The sequence below is a fragment of the Pocillopora damicornis genome, chromosome 6 (assembly GCF_964200805.1).
Source record: "Pocillopora damicornis chromosome 6, jaPocDami1.2, whole genome shotgun sequence".
NCBI classification, from domain to species: domain Eukaryota; kingdom Metazoa; phylum Cnidaria; class Anthozoa; order Scleractinia; family Pocilloporidae; genus Pocillopora; species Pocillopora damicornis.
Window position 1 is genome coordinate 16335931 of NC_142675.1, and position 25310 is coordinate 16361240.

At 37.5% G+C, this 25310-nt stretch overlaps 3 protein-coding genes, 1 long non-coding RNA gene and 2 pseudogenes across 4 annotated transcripts; 5 read left to right on the forward strand and 1 right to left on the reverse strand.

Annotated features, from left to right (window-relative positions):
* The first annotated feature begins 207 nt into the window (after positions 1 to 207).
* LOC113668761 (E3 ubiquitin-protein ligase TRIM45-like) lies at positions 208 to 3881 on the forward strand. Its single transcript, XM_027184708.2, has 2 exons — positions 208 to 555; positions 1242 to 3881. The coding sequence occupies exons 1-2, from the start codon at positions 364 to 366 to the stop codon at positions 3123 to 3125; spliced, it is 2076 nt and encodes a 691-aa protein (XP_027040509.2). The 5' UTR covers positions 208 to 363; the 3' UTR covers positions 3126 to 3881.
* Positions 3882 to 7092: 3211 nt separating this feature from the next.
* Positions 7093 to 11514, forward strand: LOC113668771 (E3 ubiquitin-protein ligase TRIM45). Its single transcript, XM_027184720.2, has 2 exons — positions 7093 to 7442; positions 8433 to 11514. Exons 1-2 carry the CDS (start codon positions 7251 to 7253, stop codon positions 10221 to 10223), a joined length of 1983 nt encoding a protein of 660 aa, XP_027040521.2. The 5' UTR covers positions 7093 to 7250; the 3' UTR covers positions 10224 to 11514.
* Positions 11515 to 12784: 1270 nt separating this feature from the next.
* On the reverse strand, positions 12785 to 15800 carry LOC149044206 (uncharacterized). Its single transcript, XM_089210848.1, has 3 exons — positions 15759 to 15800; positions 13540 to 13708; positions 12785 to 13052 (listed from the first exon to the last, which is right to left on the reverse strand). The coding sequence occupies exons 1-3, from the start codon at positions 15798 to 15800 to the stop codon at positions 12928 to 12930; spliced, it is 336 nt and encodes a 111-aa protein (XP_089066974.1). The 3' UTR covers positions 12785 to 12927.
* Positions 15801 to 16294: 494 nt separating this feature from the next.
* On the forward strand, positions 16295 to 17706 carry LOC149044207 (uncharacterized; annotated as a pseudogene).
* A 2829-nt stretch (positions 17707 to 20535) lies between these two features.
* Positions 20536 to 22525, forward strand: LOC149044208 (uncharacterized). Its single transcript, XR_016187598.1, has 2 exons — positions 20536 to 20742; positions 21446 to 22525. It is a non-coding gene; the product is annotated as an uncharacterized LOC149044208 (long non-coding RNA).
* A 158-nt stretch (positions 22526 to 22683) lies between these two features.
* On the forward strand, positions 22684 to 24370 carry LOC149044209 (uncharacterized; annotated as a pseudogene).
* Positions 24371 to 25310: the final 940 nt, after the last annotated feature.

Sequence of the window (25310 nt, forward strand, 5' to 3'; positions counted from 1 at the left end):
GGTGTCATAAATATAATTCGCCTGTTCCATCGGAAATCACGTTTCTCTATCGGAATTTATTTGTGACATTTGTGTGTAATGGACAACACTCATTAACATTCTTGACCACGTTTTTAATAATCACGCGAACAACGAACTGTAACAGTATTTTCTGATTGGTCAGATTTTTGCACGAAGAATTTCCGCGGGAAGATTGAGCCGATCACATGATCTGGTGCGGAAACCCTTTGCTGCTGTTATTTTGAGTGTTTCTTGCAACAGTGTGGGAGTGTGCAAGATTATCAGTTGAAAAATTTGGATTTTTTTCTAGGACAATTTCCCTCCTCATTCTTAGCGTGACCTTTATTTCATTCCACGGATCAGATGGCGAAAGCTTCAACTTTAGCGGAGACCTTAGCGAAGGAGCTGCAATGTGGATTTTGCTCGCAGCAATATAAGGAACCTAGAGTTCTGCCATGTCTTCACTCTTTCTGTAAGTCATGCCTGGAAGAAATGTTGAGTAAACAAGGAATCGGTTGGAAGGTTGGGTGTCCGTGGTGCCGAGCGAGCGTGGAGGTGAGTTGTTGATTTTAATGATGTTCTCTGTGTATCTTATTTCCGTCGCTCATCAGGAGGAAATTACCATCTTTGCACGACGAGAATTGTCTAATTTGGCTTACATTGGCCATGTTTGACATGTAACATTTAAGATAGGTTGCCAGTCCCACTGATTTTTCTCTGCCTATTATTTGTTGATAGTTTTAGCACCTGGTTTTAGAATGCTGTTGCGCGTTGCTTCCTACAGTATCAAATTGTATCCAGAAGAATCGTTTCGTCGAATAACATTCATTTTTTAAAATTTCTGATATTTTCACGAAAGAAGTAACATGTACATTGAAATTATTCTGATTGATTGCGAGTTAAAGCTGATCGAAACTGATTTATCCGCAGTTTTATGCAATAGGAATTCAGGATCTTTGCACATGGAAGGGGAGTGTCGGAAAGGTATTTCAGAACGAGGAGGGGGGACTGGTGTCATTTTCAAAACAACTCCAATGTCATTGGCAAGGTTGCAAGAGATAAGGAACTCGATTATCAGATGTTTTCTGATTAGGGTTCAGGCATCTTTCTTTGTTCAAATCTTTATTATTATCTTTTTTATTGTTTATCTCAGTTGTGTTTTTTTTGGTTGGAGTCCTTTTGAAAATTAGCACAACAGGCACAAAATGTCTTCTAAATAATCCCTCTGTTTGCCTTCCCAGATTCCCAAGGGAGAAGTTGATTTATTGCCAGATAACTTCATGCTTAACAACATGTTGGCCATGCTGACTCTTCTTTTGGAAAGAGGTAGCCTTGGGTGTGATAACTGTGACAGTGGAGACCCCCCTGTCAACAGGTGTGCTACCTGCTTTCATTTTCTGTGTGAGATTTGCACAATGGGACATAAACGGGGCCGCAGCACTAAAAGCCACCACTTGATGAACCTGGAGGAGGCTGTAGAGGAAGGACCTATGGCTGTCTACATGTCACGTCCATCCTTTTGCAAAGAGCACAATGGAGAAATGCTTAAGCTCTTTTGTGAAACATGTGACAAAACTGTATGTAGTGACTGCACAGTTGTTAAGCATCAGGGTCACAAATGCATTTTTGTGAGTGATGCATTTGAAAATGGAAAAAATAATGTAAGGAAGATTCTTTCAAAGACAAAAACTCAAGCATCCACCCTCAAGAGTGCCCTGGATGGTATTTCAGTAATGAAGAGAAGCATTGAGTCTCAAGCAAAAAAAGCTGTGGAAGAGATTGGACAGCGATTTCAGGACTTGACTGTTAGTCTTCATACTCGCAGTGAGGAATTAGTAAGTGGGGTACAAGAGCTCAAGAAGGCAAAACTGAACACTTTGCAAATTCAGCAAGAAGAATTGGAATTGGCCCTGGATATTGTGCAAAGTAGTGTAGGGTTCACCGAAAAGACTATCAAACATGGCAGTGAGGTTGAAATTTTGAACTTACACAAACAAATATCTAACAGACTACAAGAACTGAATTCTTCTACTTGGCACTTAGTACCCCGTACTGATGATGCCATTAAGTTTATAGTTGAAAAAGAACTGAAAGGAGAAGTTTCATCTTTTGGTGTTGTTACAGATGTCATGACCAACGCTGAGACATCAACCGTAATGATGGGTCATGGTTCAGAGGGCATAATCTACAGTACACTGTGTGGACAGCCTGTTCAGTTCACAATAATTGCAAGGGAATGGAATGGAAAGAAGAGAGTAGAAGGGGGTGATCCTTTCACAGCTTCTTGTGACAGTGGTGCTGGTTTTAAAGCCCTGGAGGTGAAAGACTGTGGAGATGGTACTTACATTTTCTCATACACCCCAGAACAAGAGGGTCAGTATAAACTGGTTGTGAAGCTGTTGGGTCGTGATGTGAGTGGAGGTCCGTTTACTTGGTCTGTAGAAAAATGGCATCTTCTGTGTGTTTCAGGCAGCTCTAAAGGTGAAGTGTTGTTGTCTGAAGAAAAACTGACTGCTCAGTACAATCTGAAGTCAGCGGTAACCTCTGCTGTCTCAAAACCATACTCTAATGCTTCATGTTTCACATCTGGTCAAAAATTTACTGCTTCAAATTCACCATTTGGCAGTACCAGTACTAGCACTGCAAGCTCACTTTCAAATGGAATTTCCCAAAAATCCAAAAACTCACACAACAATGGAGGCACTGATCGGCCCTTTGGTGCAAACAGTTGGGACTATGTAGTAAGTTCTACTTCATTCTACAATGGTAAACATTCATGCAAAGCTAAATTGCTTGGCAATATTCAGGAAGGTTTTAGCTTAGGGGTCATCAGCACCTGCAGAAGATCACATGGCAATCTGGCCAGTCTGGGAAACTGGTGGGTGTGGAACTCCAAACAAATGAAGCACCTTTTGCTCTCAAGTAACATGCATGTTAAGAACAGTTCTATTATAGACTTTGAAAGCAATGACATCGTAGAAATGTACCTGGACTGTGACGAAGGAACACTGATAATGTTCAATCAACGTACCAAAGAGTCAGACATTTGGTATGGCATCAACGGAGATACTTGTCCAGTGTTTCACATGACAAGCCATGGAGACCAGGTTTCTCTACTAGTTTAGAGGGCTCAGAGTTTATTTGAGGATATTAAATTATTCCTAGTTTAAACCAAAAACACATTTTAAGAAGAGTGCAATTTTAAATTGTGTCAAAAGTAATCTTGGATTGCATTCATTCTGCAGTTATTGGGTGATATGCATACCTAAAATATGCATCAGTGGCAAGCCTGCCTTTTCAAAGCCTCTGGTACTCTCCTTATGTTCACTTACGGCTCTTTTAGGCTTTTTGATATGACAATTTCCTTCACTGTCAAGTTCTGATTTGCTTTTGTTGCTTAAATTTTGATTTTTATGGGACTGAATCTTGAATTTTGATTAACAATTACTTTATACTTAGTTTTTTTTAAAGTGTAGCTGTCTCTTAACTTTTTCATTTTAGTATCAATTTATTGTATTCAATGAGTTATATCCTGTTTGAAAATTACTCACTGAAGTAGAGGTAAATATCCACCACTTTCATTGACACCGAGGTAAACAACTGTTTTAGTATGCCCAGTATATGTCATATAGCAACCTAAAAGGTACTTTATTTCTGTCAATTTAATGGTTGGAAATTAACCTCTTGACAGGCAATAATGTTTCTTTAGCTACTTGGAGGTGAATAAAGCTTGCTCATCACTTCCTAATAACCAATATATCAGCTTGGGAAATTATGCATTTATTCAGAAATAGTTTTAAGCTTGTACTCACTGTATTATGTTTTTATTAGTACAATAATTGGTCTATTTCTTGTACTTTTTTTGGGTAAAGTGACTTGATGTGAAGTTTATATGAAATAATTCATATTTGTACTGCGGTTGTAGATGAAAGTGAAATGTGATCATCGCAGTAAATTTTTTCCAATTTAAGCAATTGGAAAGAAGAAGCCTGAAAAAAAAATCAGGGCTTCAACGGGATTCGAACACGGGTTCAAATCCCGTTAAAGCCCTGATTTTTTTTTCAGGCTTCTTCTTTCCAATTGCTTAAATTGGAAAAAATTTACTGCGATGATCACATTTCACTTTCATCTACAACCGCAGTACAAATATGAATTATTTCATATAAACTTCACATCATTTCACTGCACGGGAAGATATGAACTCAATAAATTGACCTCGCTCCCAATGTGTGGCTTCATAGCTCAGTTGGTAGAGCATCGCACCGGTATCGGGGAGGTCACGGGTTCGAATCCCGTTGAAGCCCTGATTTTTTTCAGGCTTCTTCTTTCCAATTGCTTAAATTGGAAAAAATTTACTGCGATGATCACATTTCACTTTCAAAGTGACTTGAATTTAAAAGATGTAAGATCAGCTCTGATATCTGTGCTAAAAGGGTTTATAATTCAGTTTATAAGTTTGCAAAATCCATGGGAACAACTGGAAACATATGGTGTTTTTTCTTTCTATTTGAAATCTTAACCCTAAAATCAGTATGCATATTCTCCATACTGTTCTTTAAACATTTCCTAAGATGCCAACATGGAGAATGTTCCTAACAATCAATAGCTTCTTTAGTTGGTGATCAGCTCCTTTATTCTCCTGACCTTCACGTTTGATTTAGGTCTGATAGGGTAAGGAGAAATTAGATGCCAGTCACTCTTAGGGGTTAAAGGGTCAAGGTCTCATCTGATAATTATTAATGAGTAGCTCACTGGAACAATTGTTTGACATTGATGTTAAATTCCGACAGTCCATCTCACTACAGGGCATGATGTTTTATTGGGTAGTTACAATTATAGTTGAAGGTGAATAAAAAAATATTGTTATGAAAAAAAAATAAAAATAAATAAACTGAAAACAAACCTTAGAGAATTTTTTTGAAGGTATGACTAGATAATTATGATCCCACTAATACCTCAGGCCAGCCCTTCCTCTCTGCAATGAATGTGGGTGCTAGGTGACTAATACAGCCTAATCCTCTGTCTCCCAATGATTACAAGCTGTTCACGAGATCTGATTTAACATACTGGTATCTAAGTTGGAGGAAGATAGATATTTTGTTAGAACTGTTTAGAATGTTTCTCTGCAAATTCATACAGATTTGTATGAATTGAAATTCATATGTAAATCACAAGCTTATGTTAAGTTTCCACCATAAATTTCTATAATATAATAATAATTTGTACATAAAATTGAGTATCAAATGAAGGAGACCTTTAAACCATGGGCCTTAGCTAAATAATTATCACCTATTTGCTTAATTAGCAGGTATTCTTGTTTCTCATCCATATACATATATAATTGTCAAGCTCATTACAGAATGAATAGTCTCAGTGAAAATGGATGAGACCATGAAAATTAACCTGGGTGTTATTAATTTCAAATTGATGATTTTCAAAGCATCATATGTCCCTTTGTGAATAGTCCTATTTACTTTTATACGCTTGGTTGCCAAGCCTTTGAACGGGAGTGAGGATTGTTGTTAGGATGCAAACATTGCCGTTTTTCAGATGTAAATTACTTTGTTATTGTGCTAACTAGATACTGGTCTCTATCACAACTGAAGGTCACCTTCAGTCTCACTCCAAATCAAAGGCCTGGCAACTAAGTACACAACTGTAAAATGGTCTATTGCTGTCAAATCCTTATAAAGATATCTGTGTCCTTTTCATCTTTTTTATTTACCTTACTATTTCGAAGTACTTTATCAGCTTTCCAAAATCTGAGAAGTTTTATGAATTCTCCTCACAGTTTCAAGGCATGTTAAAACAGCAAACGGGTCATCAGAATGGATATAATTTTTAATCACCCAGAGCAACTTACCTAATTCATAACACATCAAAATTTTCTTAGCTTAAAATGTTCTGTGATCCATTTTTTTGGCTACAAGCCTTTCTCTTTCTTTTGGGTAACCAACTCCTTTGTTAATCAGCTGGCTTGTTTTTTTTCGTTTTTCCGGCTTAGGAAGCTCAACTGCTTTATCCATCACCATCTGGTAATAAAAATTATGGCTGGAATATTAATTACTTCATTGAGTTAATCTCCTTGAGAGGTGTCAATTTAAGATCATGGGTAGCCTGAAAATCTTTAGCCTTTTTCCAATTCTGACTGAAAAAAGAAATTTATTATTTTTTTTTTACTTGATCAAAAACCCGCAATTTCTAGGCCTGCCGAAGTGCAACTTCGACGTTGTTTCGCTCTTCACTAAAATCCCAGTTAATCTTGCCGTTAAGGTTGCGGAGGAGATACTCAGAGAAGATACTTCCCTAGGACAAAGAACTTCTTTGCCTGTGGGGGATACTATTCATCTGCTCTCTTTTTACCTCAAAACCACGCAATTTACATATAACGGCACCTACTATCAACAAGTTTTTGGTACAGCGATGGGTTCGTCTGTCTCTGCTGTCATTGCTAACATGGTAATGGAAGACGTGAAACAAAGGGCCTTAACCACTTCACCGGTTAAACCCTTTTTCTGGAAACGATATGTCGATGATGTTATTTCTGCGGTATCCGGAAATGAAGCGGAGCACCTCCTGTCGCATTTGAATTCAGTAGAGCCGTCGATCCAATTCACCCTTGAGCGTGAAAAGGATAGACATTTTCCCTTTCTTGATTTAAATGTGTCCAGAGGGGTTCAGGGTAATTTAGAGACAAGTGTCTACCGTAAACCTACCCAAACCGACTAATACTAATCGGCGTTACCACCAGCGCCTCTGTTTGGAGGCTTGGCATATTAACTCCGCCCACGCTCCTTTAAATCGTGACGATGGCGGTTTGCTTCCTGACGCTTATTTACACCTCGTCAGAAAAAAGGCCGCTAATTAGTGATCATATAAAAGAATCTCTTGTTGCAGCGTTTAGATCACTCCTGATGAAGGCATTAGACAGAGTGTCGAAACGTTGGGTCTGTGAATTGTAACTTCTTCGGTTACATTCATTAAATCTGTAAACCAGAGTAGCATCAAACCATGTCTGATTGTCCACCTGGTTGCCGTGTGAACTTTATTATATTTTAATTAGACATACTTGTACGCATTGTGTACCTACGTTAATAGAGGGTGGAACGTTATATCGACAACATAATTATCACGTGACTTTCCAGTCGATTTCCCAGAACCTCTAAGCTGTTATGATTTCCATTCGTTCGTCGAACTGACTTGTGCGATTATTTCACTCTTTTTCGTGTGAGGAAGGAGATCTACCAAAGATGGCTAAAGCTTCAACGTTGGCCGAAAATTTAGAGAAGGAGTTGGAATGCGCTGTGTGCCTGGAGCAGTTCAAAGATCCCAAAGTTCTTCCATGCCTTCATTCCTTCTGCAAAATATGTCTGGAGGGGCTGGTCTGTAGAGAAAGAAAAACTTGGAAGTTGAACTGCCCTTCTTGTCGGATTATTGTAGAGGTAAACTTGTGAATGTGGTGTACTGTTCTTTACAGTCGTGATGTGAAATCGTTGAGTGTTCGGCCACACCTCTACAGGATCTTTGTAGAACTGTACGCACATGTGTGCATTGGAGTAATGAAAGGGTGGATTTGAATTTACGCTGCACGAGTATTCTTTGAAGATTGAAGGATATGTGAAACAACAATAAAGTTATAGCACGATGTAACAACGTTCCGTAATCTTTGTGCAGAAAATGTGATTTTTCAGAGGATACTCGAAGTCGCTTTCTAGCCGCCATCGCGTTACAGAGATGGCTTTACGCCGATTTCGCTACTCGTCGATTTCGCCATATGTTCGCTACTAACATGCCAAATTCGTTGCTTCTGTTAATTCACAGTTTTAATTTCTCTTTTAACCATAAACCACAAGCAGTATCTGTAATTTATACTGCCAACTGCGTGATTGCCGTTTTGAGAAGTTAGTTAAACTGATCTTATGCAAATTGCCTTCTAGTTTGCTTTTAACCGCCTCGTTGATTTTTGAGTTATTTTTAAAGAAAAAAAAATTGTCCTTCTTGTCGCATCAGCGTAAAGGTTGGTTTGTGAAAATAAATTATTGTTGATTGTGGTGATGTGGGACTAAACTAGTGTAACAACGTTGAGGAACTAATGACGCCTCTATTAGTGTGCTTGGAAAGATCTGAATGCATAATGTAGGATGGGCTGTGCGGAAATTTTACCATCGGATGTCTTTTTCTTTTACCTCTTAAATGCTACCACCACTTTTTAATGGAGAAAAAGTGAAGTTTAAGCTGCGCTATTTCCCTTTTAATTATTAACATAATTAAGTAATTTTTGTCCACTTCCTGCTTTAGTTATTTAAATTTGTTTTTTTAGTTAAAAATGTGCAATCTGATTGTTAGATATGAGCTTGGAAACGACAAAATAAGGAGGAGAAAAGTGAATTGATTCAAATTTTCCAAATAGTATCTCTTTTTTTGTTACACAGATTCCAGATGGTGAAGTTGATTCTCTGCCAATTAATTTCTTCTTGAACAATTTATTATCTATGGTTTCCCTTCATGGAGATTCAGGGAGTAGTAAATTGGAGTGTGATAACTGTGAGAGTGGCGATCCGCCTGTGAACAGATGCAACACATGCTGCCATTTCCTCTGTGAATTTTGCACACAAGCTCATCGGAGAGGGCGTGGCACAAGCTCACATGGTGTGGTGTCGATTGAAGAAGCTAAAAAGATGGGATCTGTGGCTGTAACCAAACCAAGTCTTTGTAATGAACATGATGGAGAGCTGTTAAAGCTGTTTTGTGAGACATGTGAGGAGGCTATCTGTAGAGACTGCACCATTGTGAAGCATCGAGAGCACCATTATACTTTTGTAAAAGATGCTTTTGCAAAGAATAAGAAAATCATGGTGGAGATTCTTTCAAAGACAAAGGGACAAGCAGGGTCACTGAAGAAAGCAATAGATGGTGTCTCAGAGATGAGAAGAAGTGTTGATTTAAATGCAGGTCAAACTGTTCAAGAAGTGCTTAACTGTTTTCTGAAATTATCAGCTTGTCTGAATGCTCGCTGTGAGGAATTGATTCATGATGTTGAAGAAATAAAAAAAGTGAAACAGAAGTCTTTGGAAATTCAACAAGAAGAACTGGAAGCAGCCTTAGGAAGTGTGCAAAGTAGTGTAGAATTCACAGAGAAGGCTTTGGAAAATGGAAGTGAAGTTGAGATTTTGAACATGCGCAAGCAAATGTCAAGCCGATTAGAAGAACTAAATTCATTAAAGTGGCAGCTGGAACCACGGGTGCATGATATATTTAAGTTTCTTGCTGAGGATCAATTGCTGGAGAAGATCACTAACTTTGGTCATGTTGCTAGTTATATAAGGGCATATGCCAGTATGTCAACTGTAACTTTGGGACATGGGATAGAGGGTTTGATGTACAATACAATCAGTGGGCAGCCTGTTGAATTCATAGTAACTGCTAAAGAGTGGGATGGAAGGAAACGAGAAGAAGGTACTGATGCTTGTGAAGTAGAAATTTGCACCCAATCTGGTGAAACTGCATTTAGTGACTATGCTAAAGATATTGGCAATGGAACATACAGCTTTTGGTTTACTCCAAACACGTTACAACCAAATGAGTACCAGATGTCAGTGAAACTGAATGCTTCTCATGTGAAAGATAGTCCTTGTACATGGATTACTGAAAATTGGAAACTTTGCACAGCAAATGGCAATTACCCGTATCAATATAATTATTCCATTACCCTGGACAGTAACTCTTTGAGGGCAACCTATGGGACATATAACCATTATTTGGACACAGGTTTTTTTTCAGGCACTTATCTTCAACAGACTGTTGTTGTGCCTCCAAGTTACTATGACGTTACCTCAACTTCTACACCAGTACCTCTCACAGTCTTTGGGACATCTCAATTTCAGTTTGGTAGGCATTCATGGAAAGTACAAATATGTGGTGATAACTTTGAAAATTTTTGTTTTGGTGTTGGCGTTAGTCCTGCTGCACAGCAACCTTGTCAAAACAAGTGGACATGGACATCAGGAAACAAATGGGAGCCTTTAAATCAGCTTCAGAAAAGTACAATGACAGCTTGTAGGAGTGGAAACATAATTGAATTTTACCTGGACTGTGATAATGGAACACTTAAAATGTATAATCAGGGTACCAAAGAGTTTGACACTTGGTATGGTGTCAATGGTATAGTGCGTCCCATGTTTCAAATGGGTAGTTGTAATCAACAGGTGTCCTTAGTTTTTTAGGAAAACAAGAAAATCTATGTTCTCTGTCAGTGGTATGAAGCATCTCATGTTTGAAATGGATATTGGTAATCAACAAGTTCCTCAATTCTTTGAGAAAACAAGAATGGGCTAAGGAGAAAAATGATGTCCTCCTTCTTACTTGTTAATCTACACTTTTAAATGATGCAAAAATGTTGAATTTATGCTTTAAATTTTTAAATTGTGAAAGCCAACATCTTTCTCTATTTCTTTACCAAGCTCAAAACTTACCATCTCTCTTTTCTAATAACTTGCATATTGTACATTAGCCAAAAATACTATCAGAGTTGAGAGAGAAATGGTTAAAAACGTGGACGCACTGTACACTTTCTCCACATTGACAACCTGGGCCTGGTCATTCACAGCACAATTAACATAAACCAGGGTTAGTGTAAATTTTTAATTCATTTTAATGGCCTTGCAAAGGGATCGTTTTTTTGCTGTTAGTTTTAAGTCATGTTGAGATAAAACCCAATAAAGCCTTAACTCTTAAACATGCTCTTCTCCCCTAGAAATTAGAGCCAAGGTTAACTTTTAATCCTAGATTAGCTTTAACCACTTTTCAAACAACTAACTCCCTGGTTAAAATTTGATCTATGACAAATCCAATTCTTGTTACAACACAATTGATTATGCTACTGTACTCCTCCATGAAATAAAAGAGGAAACAATTTTTTATTTCCTTGTTTTTTGGTAAAAAAAATTATAAATATTAAATTTAGATGGATTTTAGTTTTAAGGGTGTTGTATAACTGGTACTCTAAGCTGAAATGCTTTTAAAGTCACTTTTTTTAGTAGCAACCAAAAATAATAAAGTAGTCACCAGAGATAAAATGTTGGTTGCCAGAAAATAAAGTAAAGAAGACACTTTGAACATTTAATGATGTACTGAACCAATAACAACAAAGCATGTGTTTAGAAAGAGCAGTGTGACTGACATTTGGTTTTCTTGGATAACCAAAAGAGGCAAATGTTTTTAGAAGATGATGACAGCTTATGACATAAGCTTATTTCGAAAATTTGTAAAAACATAACAACTTGCTATACAATTATGACATCTGATGATTTTCTGCAAATATCTCAGATGAAAGGTGAAAAAATTCAGAAGACAATTCAGAAATAGAGGTTGAATTCATACTGATGCAGGATATTGAGTTATGCAATTATAAGGTTTGGTAGTGTGATGTCTTAGTTGCTATGCATTTTTAGGGAAGAGTTATTGCTTAAATTTAGAAATGAGTGTAATGTAAAATAAACAAAAACAAAGAGCACACTTATCAATTTGACTATTTATTTAATTTTACAAGTATTTTGGTGAAATAACCCTCTTCAGTCTTAATCTACAGCACAGCTCAGTCTTTGTCCAACTGTTGATTGTTCTAAAAATGAGAAATCTGGGGCATAATTTAATCTAACAATGCTCTTTAATTAACAAAAAGGTCAATCAGATTCTCCCTGCCCTCTCTAGATTCCCATCCTCCAACATGTAGGCTGGTTTATACTTGTTACCACCATCACTACATTTTAAGGGAGGCTTAGGTTTAGTATTGTGGGTGCTTCCTAGTGATGTGTACCCTTGACTCTAGGTTGAGTTTCTTTCAATGTCCTCATACCTGTTCTAATGTTTCCTGTTATGAGATTCAAGTTGTACCTTCTGGTGGTTTCTGAGATGAACTCTTCTGCTTGTGGAAATTGTGACTTGTAGAGAAAGTATAAGGCCTTTAGCCCTTGGGCAGGTAGTGATAATTTATTCATTGCAGCATGCGAAAGGCAGAGCAGCCCAGTGCAGTTCTTGTGACCATTGAAACTGATGCTGAGCTCATCAAGAGAATACAGCTGAAGTGTCTGTTTTATAATAGCCCTGGCACCTTTGAGGTAAGCAATTGTGTTTGATTCATCTCCAGGATCACCCTTGCAAAATGGCTTTTGGAATTCCTAGGAATTTATTCCTAGGAATAAAGGTGTGAATTTTCACGGTAAATTCGGACTGGGAATTCCTAGGAATTCCCAACCATAACAACTCTGGTTCTAAAAACCTAGAAATTCCTAGAAATTCCCAGAAATTCCCAGAAATTCCAAGTTTATAGCCAACAGGACTTGGAATTCCTAGGAATTCCTAGGAATTCCAACTCAGAGAATCAATGACTTTCCCTGAAAAGCTGTAAATCTAAAAAGTTCCTAGGAATTTCTGGGAATTTCTGGGAATTTTTGGGAATTTTTAGGAATGTTTAAGAATTACTGGGAATTTTAAGCAAAAATATGAGGCTAATGATATAAAATAAATACTTTCAATTAAAAAAACCCAGCTAAAATTCAAGTATTCAATGAAATTTATTTAGAAGCTTAATGAAGGCTTACATGTAAAATATTTTTGATTAATTATTAACATCAATGTGTGGTAATATTAGGATGGAATTTGATTTATTTTTCTTTTCTTGAAAACTTCATACGGATTAATCCTCAATTACAGCTATTCATATAAAATAGTTCTAATCAATCATTAAATTTGGTTTGACACAAATTGTGAATAAAATCTGTTGATTCTTTTCCATAAAATACAATATCTTAAGTTATATTTGAAAACCAAGCACTCTTGGGAGTGAAGGGGCTAATTACAGACAAATAAAATTGATTTTTTGATTAAAATCTTGTTGTAACTGTAACAATAAATTAGAATGAAGTTATCCTAAACTGCAAACTTAGCTGCTGTTTGTACTGTTTGTATTTTTTTTCCTGGGCCCACAATGAGTTGGCCTTGAATGAGGTTGTCAACAAGAACCTTGACCATTTTGTATCTGGATTCCTTGACATCTGAACTTGAAAAAAAATAATATATTAAAATATGTATATTTAAAGCTCAGACCAGGCTTTTAAGATGGCTATGAGGAAAAGGGCATTCATTGGATTCTCAAATTGAGAAATCTCTGTTATATTGAGTGACTTTTATATTGGAGTTAGTACATCTCTCTCATGGATTTTACTAAAAAAGGGCTGAATACATTATTTTGTTTTTACCAAGGAGGGCTTCTTTATGTACTAAGGTTTGTTTAATAACAGTTCCTATTATGAATCTTGAATGTTCCCAAACGTGACTAGAGGAATCTTGAAACCTTACTGATAGGTTTATTTCATTGTAAAGCATAAGCTTAAGAAACTGCGGCATGCAAGTGACCGATTCGATTCTCAGAATTAGTCTAGTTTCAGTTGCGCCGAGCGTTATGTAAGCTTAATTCAACCCGCTACATCTATTCTTTTATAAGATTTTGATCACGTAACGAATATCGCAATTTTTACTCACCACAAACTTTCAAAATCGTAGCTTTACAGATGGCCACTTGACCCTTGTTTGTACCAGTCAATATGTCAACTGTTGTCCCTTCTTTTAACTCCAAGGCGCCAATGACTTTCTTTTCTTTTACAACACTCACGCTATTCTCGTTTTCCCATTGAACCACAATAAAAGCTATCTTTAGAAATGTTATATTAAGCAAAACAGTTAAGAAAAACGATCAACCGATGAAAAGTACATTCAGAGATGAGCGCCAAATGGAGTCTTCTTTGTTTCCGATCACGGGCATGATCACGTGGATCTTTTAGGACTTGTCATTGGCTAGCAAAGTGAATCCGCTGGCTTGCCGATTGCAGTGTTAAGAGAAGCGCCCAACTTTATTCTGACTTCTCCGACCGGTTCTCTGCTTCTAGAAGATGGATAGCTTGGTGATATAAATAAAGATGTGAGCTCACTCTATGTAGAAATAATCGACAAGAATCGATCGTATTACAAATGCACGATTTGTGGCCGAAAGTTGTCGAGGAAACAAAGACTCGAAACTCACTTGAGTTGTGTTAATGGCAAAGGTGAGAAATAACACAAGCCAATCACAGTTTTGAATGCGACTACAAATCGTCTTTTACCCTCATATTTATAAAAGAAGGATACCACAGCCGGAAGTATAAGAGATACATAGATGATCCCAGTGTACCAGTACCTAAATCTACAAAGCTTGACCGTAGCAAGCGTTCAGCATTACGTTCCAACACCGCCATCTCGATTCCTCAGTCAGTCGTTTCCACTGAACTTAAAGCAGTATCGACAACAGAGTAGAGTGCGTCTTACAAAGGAGAAACATTTGTACAAGAGACAGAAGTAGCTATATGCGATTACAGAGGTGTGTCGGAACTCTGGTCCACAAATAGTTATGCACTGCCCGAAGTATAAAACAATTTTGTTGATAGCTGACAGACAGAGAAGAACAACAAGTAAACTTAAGAGCTGTTATTATTGAAGTGTGACTAGCACTTTTCATTTTTATATAAAGAAGGACTTGTAATTTACACCAAAAATAAAAAGATGTCATATTTTTTGGGAGATCCAGTGATTGGGACAGTTAAGAAATTAAGTTATGAAAGGAAACTTGGTTGGTACTTCTCACTACTAACAAGTCTTGTTGACAAATATTTTCAGATCAGAGTTTCAAATAAAGTAAATTGAAGACGTCATATAAAAGGTGTTTTTCCTCTAAGGGAACATTGACTACCTCTGTCTTGTCTGCATGCCAAATGTTTGCAAAGTGTGTGGATAATCCACAAGTATTGGAATTCTTACAAAAATGTTTTGTAAGAATAAAAACAGCAAAACAAATTACAGCAATTAGTCATGAAAATAGAGCAAAAAACTGAAAAAAAAAGCAGCAACAACAATCATGAAAAAAGAAAGATTAATTAGGTGTTGAATTTGTTTGTCTAAGGCATGAAATTTCTACTAAAAGTATTGTCAACAAAAAGTCTCTGACAGCGTTTGAGGCAACTGAGCTTGACTGTTCCAAGGTTTTCTAACAAAGGCAACCAGTAATGTAGGTTAGGGAAGTAAGATAACAATGTAATTATTGTTAATTATTGTGGAAGTTGGCAATTTCCATTTAACATAACTGATAGCTGGTTCATGAGAAAATCCATATTAATGTAAAGATTTACTAAAACTTAGTTTGAGTAATAAATTTCATGATCTTTAAGTTATAAACATGTACATGTATGTATATCTCTTGGTAAGTTTTGTATAGCATACCTTTTATTGAGCCAAAGTTTTAAGCCTCTGAAATTACTCTTTTTCTTAAAACGTTCACATTCAAGGTATTGAGAATTTCTTAGAATTTATGTGGACCTCAGGGTATTAAAATTGCCTCAAATTAAATTCCCAGAAATTCCCAAGAGTTCCACACTTCTTAAATTATAGGTAGTTTGTAAAGCTGAGAATTCCTAGGAATTCCTAGGGATTCCAAGTCCTCACAAAACTGGAGTCTTCCTTTCTCAGAAATTCCCAGTTATTCCAAGCTTTTTAAATCAGAGTTAATTTGCATAGTTGGGAATTTTTGAGAATTCCTAGGAATTCCTAGGAATTCCTAGGAATTCCCAGAAATTCCCAGAAAACTGGGAATTCAGTTTGCAAGGGTTAGAATTGTTTCCATTCGCTCCGTTCGCCATCTTAACTTGATTCCGGCGAAAGTTTAAAGTTGAAACCTTGCTCATTTCACGGCCAACTGTAATTGATGTCATATCCATTTTGTTCATTTAATTTTTGCAGGATTTGATCTCTAGGCTATTTTAGTTTGTTTGATTATTTGCCTTTATTTAAAAAAAAATGAAGGAGATAAAATTTTCAAAAATTTACTTTTTGATATTCGAACCAAGGCTGTAAGTTGTCCTCCACGTGAAGAACTTTTTCCTTCTGATAACAGAGATGAGTTGTTATGTGAATGACTTAAGAAATTTATCTTTTCAAGTCAGTTTTAAGTGTAGAGCTCTTAATCTAAATAACTTACTCTAGCGAGAATAGGCAGATATTTGGGTTATGTCAAGTGATCATTAATCCTGGAAGTGTCCAAGGTAAAAGTGCACACTTGTGTAAAGTTGTCATCAACAAAATGTTCAGCGAGTTATATTTATACGCTAAGTAAATGTTTTTCTTGATTTGAATTGCCAGTCATATTCCCATTTGTGCCTGACTTGGTGAATGAACAGTTCAATTAAATGTGTTTAAATGTACTTAAATTCTTTCAAAGATAAAAACTCGATCATCCACCCACAAGAATGCCCTGGGTGGTATTTCAGCGATGAAGAGAAGCATTGAGTCTCAAGCAAAAAAGAACTGTGGAAGAGATTCAACAGCAATTTCAGGACTTGACTGTTAGTCTTAATACTTGCAGTGAGGAATTAGTAAGTGGGGTACAAGAGCTAAAGAAGGCAAAACTGAACACTTTGCAAATTCAGCAAGAAGAATTGGAATTGGCCCTGGATATTGTGCAAAGAAGTGTAGGGTTCACAGAGAAGACTATCAAACAGGGTAGTGAGGTGGAAATTTTGAACTTGCACAACAAACATCTAACAGATTACAGGAACTGAATTCTATTACTTGGTACTTAGTATCCCGTACTGATAATGTCATCAACTTTATAGTTGAGACGAAGTTTCACCTGTTCAGTTCACCATAATTGTCAGGGAATAGAATGGAAAGAAGAGAGTAGAAGGAGGTGATCCTTTCACAGCTTCTTGTGACAGTGGTGCTGGTTTTAAATCACTGGAGGTGAAAGACTGGGAAGATGGTACTTATGTTTTCTCATACACTTTGAAGAAGAGGGTCAGTATAAAATGGTTGTGAAGCTGTTGGGACATGATGTGGGTGGAGGTCTGTTTACTTGGTCCATAGAAAAATGGTGTCTTCTGCGCATTTCAGGATGCTCTGAAGGTGAAGTGCTGTAGTCTGAAGAAAAATTGACTGCCCAGTTCAATCTACTGTCAGCTGTAACCTCTGCTATTTACTGCTTCAAATTCACCATTTAGCAGTGCCAGTGAACTAGTGCTGCAAACTCACTTTCAAATGGAATTTTCTGAAAATCTAAAACCTCACACAGCAAGGGAGGCACTGGTTAGCCCTTTGGTGCAAACAGTTGGGACTACGTAGTGAGTTCTACTTCATTCTACAATGGTAAACATTCATGCAAAGCTAAATTAATTGGCAATATCCATGAAGGTTTTAGCTTTGGGGTCATCAGCACCTGCAGAGGATCACATGGTGGGTGTGGAAATCCATACAAATGAAGCACCTTTTGCTCTCAAGTAACATGCATGTTAAGAACAGTTCTGTTACAGACTTTGAGAGCAATGACATTGTAGAAATGTACGTGGACTGTAACGAGGGAACATTGATAATGTTCAATCAACGCACCAAAGAGTCAGACATTTGGCATGGCATTAATGGAGATACTTGTCCAGTGTTTCACATGAGGAGCCATGGAGACCAGGTTTCTCTATTACTTTAGAGGGCTCAGAATTTATTTGAGGAGATAAAATTATTCCTATTTGAAACCAAAAACACATTTTAAGAAGAGTGCAATTTTAAATTGTGTCAAAATTCATCTTGGATTGCATTCATTTTGCAATACTGTAAGCTCAACTATTGGGTGATATGCATACCTAAAATATGCATCAATGGTAAGCCTGTCTTTTCAAAGCCTGTGGCATTCTCCTTATGCTTCCTTATGGCTCTTTTAGGCTTTTTGATGCAACAATTTCCTTCACTGTTTAAGATTTGCTTTTTTTGCTTAAATTTTGGTTTTTATGACACTGAATCTTAAAAAAAAAAAAGAAAAATCTAGCAATTTTCCCACAAAGACTTTCAGGACTCTGTTTTTCTTTGAGATGTTCTTGGAAAAATATTGAGACCTGGAGACATTGTAAAAACTGTTGAGACTTCTTCACAGGCAGGCACCATAGAAATGTTTCAAAAGCAAAGCAACAAATCCTGGAAACCTTTGTTGGTGAAATTTGATGGCAATAAATGCCTGATTTAAATGTCAAAGGAGATCAATCCTTCTTATCTAATTATTTCTGTAGTTGTAAACTTTGTCAGTAAGCATACGATGACATGTGTTTTCACAGTTAATGAAATGTTATCCCTTTACAGTGCTGCACGAATTTGTGCATGATTTTATTTGGAAGTTCATGTTTTGTTCTACATATTTCACAAGAAAATTGATGTGCGCTTTCAGAAAACGCTGTCTTGTCTGTCAAATATTTCTTTCAACATAATAACATGTTCAGTTACCTGTTGAGGGGCCACACAGTGAAAAGTAAACAGACTTTTTTTTAATACAGATGTAAATTTGCAATGGTGCTGAACATCACGTGCCTAGTGACATGATAGATCCACAAAGACATTATGAGAAAAGTGTTTGTGCTTGTCTTCTTTGAAGAAAGACAGAAACTAGTTTGGTCAAATTTAGTTTGTTTACTAGCCAGTGTCTAGTGGGAAATAATTGAAAACCACTAGCCAAAACTGAATTTTTACTAGTCTGTGGCTTGTTGGCTTCTGTTAGTGCCAAGCTTTGCAGTTACAATGACTTCAAAGAATATGTATGTTAATGAGCCGTGCAGACCTGTGTGTGTGGATGGTATTCTCAAAGTTGAAAGCTAGTATACAGTGTAATATAATTCTTCTGAGAAGATAACTTTGCTGTGCAGGCTTTTTCTGGTTTGTAATACAGTATACCTGTAAACCAGCCAATCTGATTGTGTAAATGTATATGATCTTATCGACTGAAGCCTAATTAGTACCTTTTTAGTATAGTTATTTCTTACTACTCTCATTTGTGTGAGACATTAAAGTAATTATGATCTTTATCAACTAAAGCATCAGTACCTTTTCAGTAGAGTTATTTCCCACTTAATCAGACCTGAACTTGATTTACATTTGTGTCAAACATTTAAAGTATACTTGTACCCCACATCAACAACAAAGAAAATGATTTTCACTTGAGCAGTATACTTAAAGTGTACTTGTACCCTACATCAACAACAAAGAAAATGATTTTCACTCGAGCAGCATACTTAAAGTATACTTGTACCCTACATCAACAACAAAGAAAACGATTTTCACTTGAGCAGTATACTTAAAGTGTACTTCAAAAATGGTACTGCAGATGTACTTAAGTAAGTGCAGTACTATTGAAGTATTATTGAAGTATGATTGCAGTATAACCACTATTGACGCAGTATACTTGTAGTATACTTAAAGTATACTTCAAGGCTATCTTTTTTGGTAAGGGTGCCCCCTTTCTACGCTGGTGCGACAATGGTTGAGTCATCTGCATACTTAAAAAGGGCGGGAGTGGAACCTAGCTTAATATCAAGGTCAACAACACGTTAAATAAGTAGGGGCCGCTCACACCCCCCCCCCCCCTTATTTACTCCTCTCCATTTGTGGAGGTAGTTGTTGTTGACTATACGTTGTTGTCTGTTATAAAGAAAACTGTGATACCAGTAGATGATATAGGCATTCAGGGGCAGCAACTTTAGTTTAATAGATAGCAGCTCGTGCCTAACTAAGTCGAACGCTTTGCTGAAGTCCATTGCGAATACCCGTACTGCCTCACAGTCTGGATTAGCTAAGTGTTTGTTGATAAAGTGCTTGATCGCTAACAGTGCACCAGTGCAATTTCCACTTTCACGATGAGCAAACTGAGGGTTGCTAAGGTTTTCTTCCACAGCCTCCTTCACAAAGGTGTTATAAACAGCTTTCTCGAACACCCTGGCTATAACCGGAGTGAAATTTATACCACAGTAGTCAGACTTTTCTTTGGGTATGTTAACCTTGAGTATCGGATCGATATTCGATTTTGTCCATGACATAGGCCAGGTGTGCGTGCGCAGAGGCAAATTTCAAATATGACTGAGAATTGGTGTTAAAATCTCAGCCTGTTCCTTCCAAAGCCAAAACGGGATGCCATCAGGACCCGTAGCCGTTCGTGTGATGTTGCTAAGACTTTTCCAAACAAGCCTCTTAGGAATCTCAGGTACTTCGATTTCGCTGCCGACAACCACATCTACTGATGCAATTTAATTCAGTTCCGTACAAAGTTCATGAAAATAATCATTCAGCTGGTTGGCAAAGGTGCAGCGTTGTCTGATGTCATCGAGTTAATCTCCTTGGGAGGTCGTCAATTTAAGGTCAAAGGTAGCCAGAAAAATCTTTAGCCTTTCTTTTCTGACTCCGACTGAAAAAAAAGGATTTAATATTATTTTTTAACTTGATAAAAAACCCACATTTTCCAAGCGTGCTAAACTGCAACTAATTAGACATACTTGTACGCATTGCGTACCTACGTTGATGAAGGCTGGAATGATCTTTCGACAATATCATTATCACGTGACTTTCCACATCGATTTCCAAGAAACTCTAAGATGTTATAATTTCCATTAGTTCGTCGAGCTTACTTGTACGATTATTTCACTCTTTTTCTTGTCAGGAAGGAGATAGTTACCAAAGATGCTGAAGCTTTAACGTTGGCCGAAAATTTAGAGAAGGCGTTGGAATGCGCTGTGTGCTTGGATCAGTTCAGAGATCCCAAAGTTCTTCCATGTCTTCATTCCTTCTGTAGAAACGCTGGTCAATAGAAAAGGAAACGCCTAGAAGTTGAATTGCCCTTCTTGTCGCATTAGAGTAGAGGTTAGTTTGTGAAAATAAATTAGCGTAGATGTTAGTTTGTGAAAATAAATTACTATTGATTGTCGTGATGTGGGACTTAGTAAACTAGTGTGACAAAATTGAGGGACAAATGACGCCTCTATCGGCTTACAGTAGGGAAAGGGCTGGTGAATGTGGTTTTGAATTCATATCACACAAGTGTGGTGAAACATCAGTGACGTTGTATTGCATGGCGTGGCAGCCTTTTCTCAATTTTTTCGTTTAAAATGTGGTTTTCAGAAGATACTAATCGTTATTAAAATTCATCTCCTGGCCACCAAGGCGTGACTTAAATATACATTCCTTTTACGAAAAAGCCAACATAACATTTTAAGCAAGCAGGAAACCTTCAGACTTGAAAGCCCGTGATAAGAACCGGTGGTCGGATGTTCTAAATCCTTTTACCTCTTAAATGCTACCACCGCTCTTTAATGGACAAGAAGAGAAATTCAAGCTCCGCTATTTCCCTTTTAATTATTAACATAATTAAGTAATTTTTGTCCACTTCTCGCCTTAATTATGTAAATTTGTTTTGTTAGTTAAAGAATGTGTAATCTGATTGCCACATATGAGCCTGGAAACCATTAAACAGGCTACCATCTGTGACTGAGATTGGACAAAATAATGAGGAGAAAAGTGAATTGATTTAAATTTTCCAAATAGTATCTCTTTTTTTGTTACACAGATTCCAGATGGTGAAGTTGATTCTCTGCCAGTTAATTTCTTCCTAAACAATCTATTATCTATGGTTGCCCTTCATGGAGATTCAGGAAGTAGTGAATTGGAATGTGATAACCGTGAGAGTGGCGATCCGCCTGTGAACAGATGTAACACATGCTGCCATTTCCTCTTTGAGTTTTGCACTCAAGCCCATCGGAGAGGGCGTGGCACAAGCTCACATGGCATGGTGTCAATTGAAGGAGCCAAAAAGATGGGATCTGTGGCTGCAAAAAACTCAGTCGTTGTAAGGAACATGATGGAGAGTTGTTGAAGCTGTTTTGTGAGACATGCAATGAGGCCATCTGTAGAGACTGTATTATTGTGAAGCATTGAGAGCACCATTACACTTTTGTAAAAGATACTTTTGCAAAGAATAAGAAAAGCGTGGTGGAGATTCTTTCAAAGACAAAGGGACAAGCAGGGTCGCTGAAGAAAGCAATAGATGGTGTCTTAGAGATGAGAAGAAGTGTTGATTCAAATGCAGAACAAACTGTTCAAGAAGTGCTTAATTGTTTTCAGAAATTATCAGCTCGTCTGAATGCTTGCTGTGAGGAATTGATTCATGATGTTGAAGAACTATAAAAAAGTGAAACAGAAGTCTTTGGAAATTCAACGAGAATAACTGGAAGCTGTCTTAGGAAGTGTGCAAAGTAGTGTAGAGTGCAATTTTTTAAATGGATATTGGCAATCAACAGGTTTCCTGGGGTTTGAGGAAAACAAGAATAAGGTTAGGAGATAATTGATGTTCTCCAAGTTTCTAACTTTGAGTATCTACATTTTTATATGACGCAGAAATATTGAATTCATGTGTGAACTTTTTTTAAATTAGGAAAGCCAAGAATGAAACTAAAACTGCAAAGAATTTTGATAAACCTAAACTTTGGCCCTATTTTGGTCTTAGTCTGTTAGTAAATAAGTGGTTTTGGTAGAATTCATCACTTACAATAGATAGTTTTGGCAGTTTGTATTATAGTCAGAACTTAAAGTGCCTCAGTCTGTAATAGGGTGTAATTTCAACATTAATAAAGTTAATGAGGAGTTTCTAGATCATGCAGTGTTTATTTGTAACAAAACTAAAGGAAAAATATGAAGTATGACAGGAAAGTTCTCATTTTTGGTGTTGTGCTTAACCATCTATAGTTTGTGTCCTTAGAGGGTATAGGAATTATATAATTGACCAAATTAATCCAAAAGGCTTTAAGTATGCATGACAAAGTCAGTTTCCATTCTCCATTCAAGATAAGTGAGGTTTACACTTTTCAATTTAAAACTGGTCAGCACATGATGTCACTTTCTTACTAGAGTAACCCTTTACACCCCAACTTCAGTATCCTTATTCTCAATACTGTCCTCCATACATTTTCTAAGGTGCTAATAAGGAGAATTTTTGTAACAAAGAGCTCCAGTTTATTAAAGAGGTGGAAGATATCCTGAGGCAGCTATGGTATTACTTTCACAACTCACCAAAGAAAACAGCTTGTTTCCTAAAGTGTTAGATTCAACTTAAGAAGCTTAATTTGAACCACACAGAGAAGACAAAGAAGCTGTTAGCGAAGTGTTTAAAGAAAGCATGCCAGACAAGGTGGCTAAGGTTTGATGCATCGGTCACTGCAGCATTGCAAAGCTATGAAGCCATTGTTTGGTCCTTGCAGGAGATCGATGATGCAACAGCTATTGGATTGATCAGCAGACTGAAGAAGGTTAAATTTATTGGTACTCTTTACATCCTCCATGCCATCCCACCAGTCCTTTCCTCTCTATCAAAACAATTTCAAGCTGGTAATTTTCACTTCTCCATGATACGACCGGTAGTCAATTGAGCTGTTTCGGCACTTAGAGAATTAAAGGAAAACCAAAATACCTTTGGAGAAATTGCAGTCTGACATGGACTCTTTCACCAACATCTCAAGTGACCTGAAATTTGGCAGAGATAGTGGAAAGGAGTTAGAAGCCCTTCTGATCAACTATGTGGATGCTCTAACTTCCAACATCACGGATCGCCTTGGAAGCTATCCAAAGGTCATTGAAGCTTTTGCTATCTTTGATCCTCACCTTCTTCCCTCCAGTAATGAGGAAAGTTTCAAAGAGTATGGAGAAGCTGAGATTACAGTACTGGCCAATCACTTTTTCCCTGGCAGTGAAGACAAGAAGACCAAGTTACTCTGTCAGTGGTTCCATGTTAAGTTTTTTCTGTCTGCTGAGCAGTTAAAAGGCTTGCCGATAGGAAGTCACAGCAGCACATTCTTCATGTCTTTCCTGCTTAAAAATGAGGGCATATTCCACCCCTCAATCTCTGAAGAATTGCTGTATGTGGCTGAAGTCGGGCTTTCACAACCTTGCAGCAACGCTTGGCCAGAGAGAGGAGGGAGTGTTATAAACATTACAAAGATAGTTTCGCAACCGTCTCAGTAATGAGATGTTGAATTCGTTAATGCAAGTTGCCATCAATGCCCCAGATAGTGCCCAGTCCAGTGATGTCGTCAAATCTTCAGTTGATAATTGGTTAAAAAAAGAAGCCAAGAAAGAAACTAAAGAAGACCTCAACTGTGAGATCACTGCCTGAAGCCAATCTGGAAGCCGCTGAAGCTTCAGACAGACAGTGTCTTGGAAGTTGAACCTGGATGCGAGGAGGCTGAGGATGAGGATGTCAATGTGATTGCTGAGAATGAAGAGGCAGAAGCTGATACAACAGCCATTGGCCTCCCTGACGTTTATTATGACTCGGCTTTTGAAAGTGACAGTGACACAGATATGGAGTTTTAGTGATGAAGATCACCCCCTTCAAAATTCATCTCAGAATGACAGTGTTGACAGTCCTAAGTGACTTAATAGGAAATGGCAAAGTTTTTTCACAAATCCACCATACGAAATGGCGAAGTTTTAAAAATTCCATCTAGAAATTAAGTGTTGTGATGTTATTGATTTTGGAAACCAAGTAAATGATAAATAATTCTGTGATTGTGAAGAGGAACATCAAATGCAAACTCATGTAAACCAATCTTAATGTTGCTAAAATATGATGACAGATGCTCACATGTGAGAAGTGACTACTAAATTGTTTTTTTTTAACTCACTAATAAAAATGATTAGATCTTCTTAGAGAGGTAAAAGGAATGTTAACTGTTGCCAGTTAGAATAGTGCAAACATATAAAAATTGCTTCAAGGAGAGGCAATTTCAGCTGGTGGAAAAACCCTACATTCGTTTTGCTTCAGGGGGCTTTGCCCCCTGGACCCCCAACGGGGTGCTGCCCCTGTACCCCGCTGGGGGACTCGGCGGCCTCAGACCCCCTGCCTAGCGTGGGAGCCTTCAGCCCCCAGTGCCGCCTACTTTCTTACATTCTCCTTCTACTTCATATCTTTTTAACAAGCCTGCTGACAGATTACCGACTGTCTGCTGCCTGTTGGCTTAAAGGTCTGCTTAAAGCTGTTACCTGGCAGTCGGCGGATAGCTTTTTTTCGAGGAATTCGTTTTCACAATTACTTTCAATTGCATGAAGCTAAGCAGCTTAACCTTTTTTTACTTGAGCAAATACCCACAATTTCTAAGACTTCAGAGTAGACCTTTTTAGCTATGTGGTCTTTGGGTACACAAGAATTCAAATCGGCTTCTCAAGTACATGCTTCACACGTTAATACTTAGACGCGACCGCAAATTGCCGAATACAGACGGTGCAAACAAGCAGGCCGTTCAGACCGTGGTTTGTTCGCTGGAGAATTCTAACTGTTACAGCTCGCGGGACACTGACAACTTCATTCATGACCTATCACGCAATCGACTTGTGTTATGGGGTTCTTTTCAGCCTGAGGAAAAAAAAGTTTCCTTGCTAAT

Excerpts from the sequence above, each read along its gene's own strand:
- LOC113668761 (XM_027184708.2), top strand. The coding sequence starts at position 364 with ATGGCGAAAGCTTCAACTTTAGCGGAGACCTTAGCGAAGGAGCTGCAA. Across the intron at positions 556-1,241 it reads GGTGCCGAGCGAGCGTGGAG|ATTCCCAAGGGAGAAGTTGA; the intron begins GTGAGTTGTTGA and ends TTGCCTTCCCAG.
- LOC113668771 (XM_027184720.2), top strand. The coding sequence starts at position 7,251 with ATGGCTAAAGCTTCAACGTTGGCCGAAAATTTAGAGAAGGAGTTGGAA. Across the intron at positions 7,443-8,432 it reads CTTGTCGGATTATTGTAGAG|ATTCCAGATGGTGAAGTTGA; the intron begins GTAAACTTGTGA and ends TTTGTTACACAG.
- LOC149044206 (XM_089210848.1), bottom strand. The coding sequence starts at position 15,800 with ATGGATATGACATCAATTACAGTTGGCCGTGAAATGAGCAAG. Across the intron at positions 13,709-15,758 it reads TTGGCCGTGAAATGAGCAAG|ATAGCTTTTATTGTGGTTCA; the intron begins GTTTCAACTTTA and ends ACATTTCTAAAG. Across the intron at positions 13,053-13,539 it reads TACGATTTTGAAAGTTTGTG|ATGTCAAGGAATCCAGATAC; the intron begins GTGAGTAAAAAT and ends TTTCAAGTTCAG.